This window comes from Cyprinodon variegatus, unplaced genomic scaffold (genome assembly GCF_000732505.1).
Source record: "Cyprinodon variegatus isolate N-32 unplaced genomic scaffold, C_variegatus-1.0 Scaffold319, whole genome shotgun sequence".
Lineage (NCBI taxonomy): Eukaryota > Metazoa > Chordata > Actinopteri > Cyprinodontiformes > Cyprinodontidae > Cyprinodon > Cyprinodon variegatus.
In genome coordinates this window covers 435918-444285 of record NW_015150772.1, presented here as the reverse complement: position 1 = coordinate 444285, position 8368 = coordinate 435918, and the positions used below count along the sequence as shown (strand labels likewise).

Sequence of the window (8368 nt, the reverse complement as noted above, 5' to 3'; positions counted from 1 at the left end):
GATGGATGGATGGATGGATGGATGGATGGATGGATGGATGGATGGATGGATGGATGGATGGATGAAAATTCTATGCTTCCAACACAAATACATTTGTTTTGCATATATTTATCCATTTTAATGTTAATAAAATCAATATATAGCCAAAAACATTGCAATATTAAATTCAACATATAGTATAATTTCTTTCTTATACCTTCTGGTGAATATTTCCTTTTAATATAGACTATTTCTTTTATTACATTCTGTCTCACTGCTGTGGTTTTATTCCTGAAGGTGTTTTTGGGACGGTGGAGATGAGACCCCCCACTGTTGGGACATGGCTGGTGGAGTGCACTATAGGAGACTACCAGCTGGCTGGGATGAGGGCCAAACTCTTGGTCTATGATCCACGTAGGTCTACATCCGTCACCCTGACTCCGATGGTCAGACCCAGAAGATTGATGCTTTTGAAATGGTCTATGATCGGTTCTTGGTGGAAATGGATTCAGTAACAACTGGGGAAATGCTTGTTAATATGAAAAAGACTTAACGATACTCAAATACAACCAAAGGGATTCTTAAGCTGATGTCATTTTTGTTTCAGAATTCCCTTTTTTTGGACATTATCTGAGATTTAATTTGTTACAAAAGGTTCAAACCCTTGAAACACATTTCTAAACTTGAATTTTAAGCACTGCACAATGTCATTTGATTTAGATGTATCTATATTTTAAAAACACTGACATCATTTACTGTTGATGCTCTGATACACAGGATGTGTCTTACCTCAGGGAATGAAATCAGGGCGGATCGAAGACTCCCAGATTACTGCATCAGATCACAGCGGTAAAACACACTAGCTTTGTTTTCATTTGTGTCCAGTGGGGCAAGTGATTTTTATGAGACTGTATCCTAAGAATGATTACCCTGATACTCAGTAAATCTAAGGAAATACCTCAGCTTTATGAAACACAAACATCGGGAAATGACAGGCGGAGAGATGGATTAAGGTTGTGTTTATATTTCTGTGTCCAGGTAACTGGGAGCCAAGGCTGGCCAGGCTCGATATGACTGGTTACTACAACGCCTGGATGGGAAAAGGCACCAGATCATGGCTTCAGGTGAGACTATATCTGAAGCACTAAGCCATTTTAGTCTCAAACGATCTCATTCTATCAGAGCATTATTGTTGGTTATTGATGGAAAACGTTGCATCTAAAGTCATGTATGTTTTCAGGTTGATCTGCTGAGGCCCACCCTGCTGCATGGTATACAGACTCAGGGGGTGAGATCAAAGCTCAGGGACCACTACACGGCCATCTTTAGTGTCTCCTACAGCATCGACCAAGAGACCTGGACCACTTACAGAGGAAACAGCTCAGATTCCAAAAAGGTGTGTCCACAGATGGAGCAGCAGCGGCATAGCAACGCTGTGCTAATCCTCCCGATCCCTTTAGTCTGAGCTGTCCTGTGTATCACTGTGTTGCAGATATTTCGTGGCAACCTGGACAGCACTAAGGTGAAGGACAACAGCTTCTCTCCACCGTTTGTGGCTCGCTACGTCAGGATTCATCCACACGGCTATAAGCAGAAACCGGCTCTAAGGCTGGAGCTGCTTGGATGTGATCTTAACAGTGAGTTGGAAGTAATCCAAGTTTTTTTTGGGGGGGGTTTCTGTTGAAAATGACTCAGAGTGTATGTTTTGTATCCTTGTGTGTGACTAGGTTGCTCTTTGCCTCTGGGTCTTGAGAAGGGGTTGATTCCAGACAGCAGCTTAAATGCCTCTTCGTTCTATTGGTCTTTCATGAGAAGTTGGAGACCCAGCCTGGCTCGCCTCCACCAGAGCGGCGGAGCCAACGCCTGGAGACCGAAGGTGTGCTCACATTGTGTCATACATTGTTTCCTCCCAGATTATCGCTTGGATTTAGCCTGGAGTTTGATTAGATCATTTTAAAACATAGATATGCTTTGATCTAAACCAACTATTCTTCACCAGAGTCACTTTCCTGCACCTTTTAGATGCAATTCTGAGACATGGATTCATCTAAACAGGCAGTGGCTATCATGATTGGGAGTTTTTTAGAGAAATACAACATTTGTTCCCATATATACCAAAAAGAGATGAAAATTCATATAAAAAAAATAGCATTTACGGAAGAATATCGCAGTTTGATGAGCTATAGATAAACTTAGAGGGAACTTTTTATCACAACAAAATAACATTTTACAAGACAGGTTTGTTTCAAGAAAAGGTAAAGAAATATAGGCCAATTAAACCAACTCTTTTTGACTTGTCTTCTCCTTTGGGCATTTTTTCATACAATGAGTACTCCTCTCAGTCAAAAGTACTGATGATCGTCCAAAAGTGGAACATACAATTACTGAGATAAGACTGCTCTACTTAATCTTTTAATTTGAGCATTTCATTTTTATAATTTTACTCTTTCCATCTCAAAAAAAAAAACTACATGAATATGTTGCCTGGAATAAATACAAAATAAAATCATATTATGAACCTGTATTTATAAAACTGGAGCTCCTCTGAGTAACTCCCTTATAATCACATTTAAACGATTGGGAGCAATTTACAGAACAACAATTCTAGTCAGCCTGACTTAATTAGTTTTACATTGTATGCATAAATGCTCACCTGAGCTGCTTTGTTGAGCTCCGATAGCTCAGTGTGAAAAACAGCTGATACCAGTCTGTTTTCTACATCCAGTCTGTTCCTCTGGTTGGTTTGCTGTATGACAAACCTGAAGGTTCAAACATAAGAAAAGCCTACATTTTGGTTGATAAAAGCTTGTTTAATTTTTCAATTGGATGCTCACAAAGCAAAACAGATCCCAGCCCTATTTTACTTTACTACCTAAGAAATACAATATTTAGACCTAGACAAACGTTGTCTAGGTCTAAATATTGTAAGCTGCACTGAATTCCATTGCATTTCTTTAAGTGCAGCAGTGATAAAATGTAAACATGGTGATCAAATGTAAACGTAAAACGGAGATATAATTTACAGTGTTTCCAACATTCAGTGCTTTTCCCCCACTTTTTATTCAAAATTTAGCTTTTTATTTGTTTTTCATATTTTCTTATTTACGAGTATGCAGATATTATTAAAAGTCACTAAATATATCTGTCCCTAAATAATCTTTTCTAATTTGCCCATTGGCAGTGCGTTTTGGTCTCAGTAGCAAGAGAAAAGTGACACTCAAAGTACGGACTATTAACCTTTCTCCCTTTGCACTCTCATTATCACGATTGGCTCAGGTTTCTCCTTCCTCCCCTCTTCAGCTTATCATTTTAACACTTTCCAGAGCCGAACGGCAGCCGTGTGACCTATCCTCGTGGCAGATTGTTGAGCTGCTGTACATGTTTTCCTGTGGCACCGGAGAACAACAGAGGTCAAGCTGTCTGTGCCAGCTTTGGGCTGTTCTCAGATAACTGCCAGTGCCTGGACAAATCACACAATGTTGCATAAAACCAAAAGAATTTCAAGAATTCAGGTTTAGGGAACTGAATTTGTAACAGTTGCCCACAAGCTGTTTCCACATCCAGTGCTGTGAAATGAATGGAACATTGGTGAAAGCATGTTATTTTTTTCTTAGTTTCGGTTTGTTATTCTCATCTTCTAAGCTTAAGGTACCATTGATATGTTGGTTTCCTTTCTTGACTCATATCTGGATTTTATAATCCTTATAATTAATCAAATACAGATATTTTTTAAGTGATTATTTACTATATTAAAATATATGTAAATCCTGACCAATTTGGAACTAAATAAAAAATTTAGAGAGTGCTTTTCCAACATGAAACATAATAATTAATTATTGAACTTTATTGATCTCACATTGGAGAAATGTACCTCTGCATTTAACCCATCCTCTTGGGGAGCAGTGGGCTGCCATTGTGTGGCAATCCCTATGCCCTAATCACTAGGCCACCACTCCCCGCAATGATAATGCTACTGCATCACAATCAGATTAGAGGCCAGACTTTGACTAGGCCATTTCAGTGTGGAAGTCTGACCTATACAAAGACAAATGAGACCTCCAGAGGCTTTAGATGTTAAGTGATTACGATAAGCTGGTCACTCAGGGAAAACTTAATGTGGAGAAAAAGCAGATAAAATCTGTAAAGGTATAAATCCCTTTTACAGTGAAATAGTGAGGTATTTCTTTCTAAAGTCTAAAGATGTTTCTAATATCTTGCTTTACTCAGAATAACAACCCCCATGAGTGGCTGCAGGTGGATTTGGGGAAGATCAAACGGGTCACAGGTGTCATCACTCAAGGCGCACGTTCGATGCTGACCCAGATGATGGTGACGGAGTTTTCAGTCACATTCAGTCAGGATGGACATTCCTGGAGCAGCGTGCTGGAGAAGGGCTCTCAGAGAGAAAGGGTATGCAGAAAAACTCATAAATGGTTTTTATTTGTCTTCACATTGCAGTAGAATTTCAGCAGAACTTCAGCAGTACTTTAGGAGGCAGCACAGCTTTTCCATTTATTCAGTGATTCAGAGCTCAGATGTCATTCAAAGTTTCCTCCTGGTAGATGAGTCAACCCATCAGAGCATTTTATTTGCATACCAAGAGCTAGGACGGATCTAGGAAAACATTCATCATCTGTAAATAGCTTTCAGATAAAGAAATGTTGAATACTTGTGGACGCTGTGGTCTTTAAAATGTTTTTAATAAATGATGCCTTGCAAAAGTATTAAGAGATCTCGAACCTTCTCACAATTTACAACTTTACAATCAGAAATTTTTATTTTATTGGAATCTATTATGATAGACAAAGACGTTGATGAATGAGAAGTGGAAGAATAGTTAAACATAGTTTTAATGTTTTTAAACACAGAAATAAAAAAGTGGAGTTAACATATAATTCGTCGCCCTTTGCTCTAAAACTCCTACCAACAGCAATCCCTGATTAGTACGTTGGTTGCTCAAAGAGACAGCTATGGAGAGTGATACTCTGTTGGGGGGTAAACAAGTGGGGTGGGGGGTGACATGAAAATATTCACTTCACCCTAAAAAAACAACATTGTTGCAAATAAATGTGGCGGTGGCAGAAGTATACTGTGGGATTCAGTAAAACCTTTAGTAAAATTTTATTAGAAAGTGTAAGAAAGTGACTTAGGGTTTGCTCACTGTCCACCTGGAAGACAACCCTAAACGACATAATCCATTGCTTTAGGTCCAGTCCTGCAGAGCTATCATCCTGTAACCTTTAGAAGAATCCCCCCCCCCCAGCACACCTGGATCCTATAAGTGGCTCTTCACCAAAACTCTGCTGCGCTGAATTACATGCTGAGAAATCAGCTGTTAGATTCAGTTATTTTCTGGGAAGAGATGCACCTAGAAGTTGAAGGATGATAAGACCTAGAAGTCTGCAGTTTGGGACCCCATGTCTCAGAAGGCCATAACTGGATCTAACTGAGAATCAGTGGAAGGACCTCACCATTCCTCTAGAAAGAATTAGCAAACAGTGTCTAAACCCACAAACCATAAAAGCCAGGTGGTACAAAGTATTGACTCAAGAGGACTGAATACAAAAGAATGGGAAACAATGTGAGAACCTTACTGATAGAAATGCATTTCTAAGGAACTGTATGTGCTGACATGATAAATGCCATCTTTCTGTGCTGCTTCCTGGCTTATTGCTATTCCCCTTCCGCTGCAGATCTTCACAGGCAACGAAGATCCAGACGAGGAAGCTTTAACGGTTTTCGAGCCTCCTTTGTTCGCCCACTACCTTCGTATCCACCCACGGGGCTGGGTCAATGACATCGCGCTCCGCCTGGAGGTGTTGGGCTGCGACACACAGCAGGGGGTCGGACGCCAGAGGACCAACACGCCATAGCCGGGCAGATTTAACCCCACCCGTTATTATTTCTGTGGAGAATGAGCTATGTAGTGCACTTAAGTTATGTCTGTAGCTGTTTTTTTTTTTTCCTGTAGCCAGAACTTTGTTTACATTTTCACTTGTTTTATTGTTGCTGCTGTGATGTATGATGAAGGGCATAGTTATATTAAGACTATATAGAAGTAAATCTTTTAGGAAAGCTTAAACATTTCTATGCTGATAACCTTTTGAATGTAAGCAGGTGTAAATATTTCAGACTTCATTGCTGTAGACTGTTTAAGTAGATGTGTATCATTTAAAAAAGCTGTATTTTTCTGTTTTATTTGAGGTATTAAACTATGAACTTCACAGAGTTTTCTATTTTTTCCTTTTCTTTTTCCTCACGAGTAAAATTTCACCCTTTCATTAGGTGTCTTAAGGCCAGAAACCCTCTTTTTCAGTCCTAAATTGCATTCCTGGAAGAAATCCTGCAATAGTTAAGCTCTACCATTGTTCTGCTACAGGTTAAACGATGCAGTTATGTTGCTCACAGGAAGTAAAAGTATTTTTACAGACAAAATGATTTGGTGAGAAGAGTAGAAGGGAAGCGTTTGGATCAACATGAAGTGTTTGAGTGTTTGGACCATAAGTCCTGACCAAAATTTATCACCTCCTTATCAGTCAGGAAGTTTCCAGTCAGGCGAAGGGGGGTGTTTAGTTTGGAGGTTGAGAGCAGAAAGGAGCGTTTATCTGACTGGACACACTACCTGCCCTCAAAAACAAAAGCAGCATCTGTATTCATCGGCAGACACATCATGGTTGGGACACAAGAATCAGATGAATCAGAGGAAAACGGAGGCCGTGTCGCTGAGATGTGATTAGATATCTGCTTCTGTGCTGGCGTTCAGTGTGCGAAAGCAGGAGCAACAACAAGAGCAGTTACACATTTAAACACTAAAATATATTGATAACCTTTGACCCTTCTCTCATTTAACACATCTGAAAAAAGTGTTGGATGTATTTGTACAAATGAGCTCAGACTAAATAAGTGGTGCCAGTGCAATGTTACTAAAATTAAAATGTTATTTTAGTGTATAGATTTTTGTGTATATGTATATTTTTAGTATATATATATATTTTTCAGTTTTATTTTCAAATTTAAATGACAATTTTAGATTCACCACACTGATTCATTACAGTTTCAGGTCAGAGTATAATTTGGACATTTTTCTTTTAGGAACGGTACTAGAGAAGCAAAAACAATTGGCTTTAAGATATTAAAATTCAAAATACAATAAAAAGTTTTTCTCTTTTTCAGTTTCAAAAATAGTTGTTTGAATTTTATCATTTTCTATTTTTGGCAAAAACAAAAAATAAAATCACTATAAAAGAGAAACCAAAAAGACTAACTTTTTAATTTAGAGATTAGATTTGGTCATTTTACCAGGGCTGTATATTTAAAAGCATGGACATGTTTATTTTACCCCATGATAAAATGTTGAACCTTTATTCATTTTAGATATTGGGAAAAACAAGGCCTGTCATCCACACAGGATATTACATTTTATAGGGGAAACAAAACAATGTTCTGCAAGAGACGTGGAGAATAAGCAATGAAAAAAGACTAAGTTTGAACAGACTCCCTGATTAAAAATGTCAACATTCTCATAGTTTGCCATTTCTCTAGGACTACCCATTTTGTAAGTTTAAAAATGAAAAAGCTGTTAACTACAGTTTCCTTCTGAATATGTTTTAATGGCTAATGTTATGATTCATGCTTCTACCACACTAAGTGTTTATTCTCTATTCCTCTCACACCCTTAACACGAAATTCTTGTGTAATATTTATCCTGTTTTTAAGAAAACATTACAGCTGTAGAAACTGCTTGATTGACAGAAACTGTTAAGCTAAGTTTATTTTCATTTTTATGTTTTTGGTTTTTTTATTTTTATTTGGGTGGTTCATCAGGATGTCATCTAGTGGAAAAGAAATAGATGTATGACAAGTCATGGCTGAGTACTAAAATCTGGTATCTGGTCTAAGAGATATAGACTAGCTATCATTTGTTGCACCAATAATAATGTATGCTGAATGGACAGAACATTGGCCCTCTGTCATATTTGAAACTTTTTTTTTTTCAAACAAAAGTTGGATAACTGCTTGTTTTTTGTAATTGTTTCTAAAAGAAAAAAAAAACAACAAAAGACCATGAAACACTGACATCTTAAATTGCTGTGAGGTCTACTTTTAATACTGATGTCTTATTTAAATTTTAATGAAAACCCTGAAATAAAAAAATTGTTATGATTTTTGTCCTGCTCTGTTTGTGTTCACTCTACCTCTCCTGATCAGTACTGATTGTTCCCACCTGGGCAGCTCTCTACTTAAGCTCCTGCTCTTCCCCTGCTCTGTGCGAGAACGTCTGCCTTTCACAGCTTTCAAGCCCTGCTTCATGAGCCAAGTATTTCCCTACCTGTCTTTGACCACTGCCAAAGTCCTGACCTTACCATTGAGTGGGTTGTAACCTTTCTGC

The 8368-nt window shown here is 38.2% G+C and overlaps 1 protein-coding gene across 1 annotated transcript in view; it reads left to right on the top strand.

Annotated features, from left to right (window-relative positions):
* LOC107090980 (coagulation factor VIII-like) overlaps positions 1-6177 on the top strand; it is an 18565-nt gene extending 12388 nt beyond the window's left edge. Inside the window, exons 16-23 of the mRNA XM_015384650.1 lie at positions 226-393; positions 757-828; positions 1018-1103; positions 1220-1375; positions 1472-1616; positions 1707-1855; positions 4207-4389; positions 5673-6177. Of these exons, the coding sequence (XP_015240136.1) occupies positions 226-393; positions 757-828; positions 1018-1103; positions 1220-1375; positions 1472-1616; positions 1707-1855; positions 4207-4389; positions 5673-5852 (1139 nt within the window). The 3' untranslated portion in view covers positions 5853-6177. The remainder of the gene's footprint in view (positions 1-225; positions 394-756; positions 829-1017; positions 1104-1219; positions 1376-1471; positions 1617-1706; positions 1856-4206; positions 4390-5672) is intronic.
* The last annotated feature ends 2191 nt before the right edge of the window (positions 6178-8368 follow it).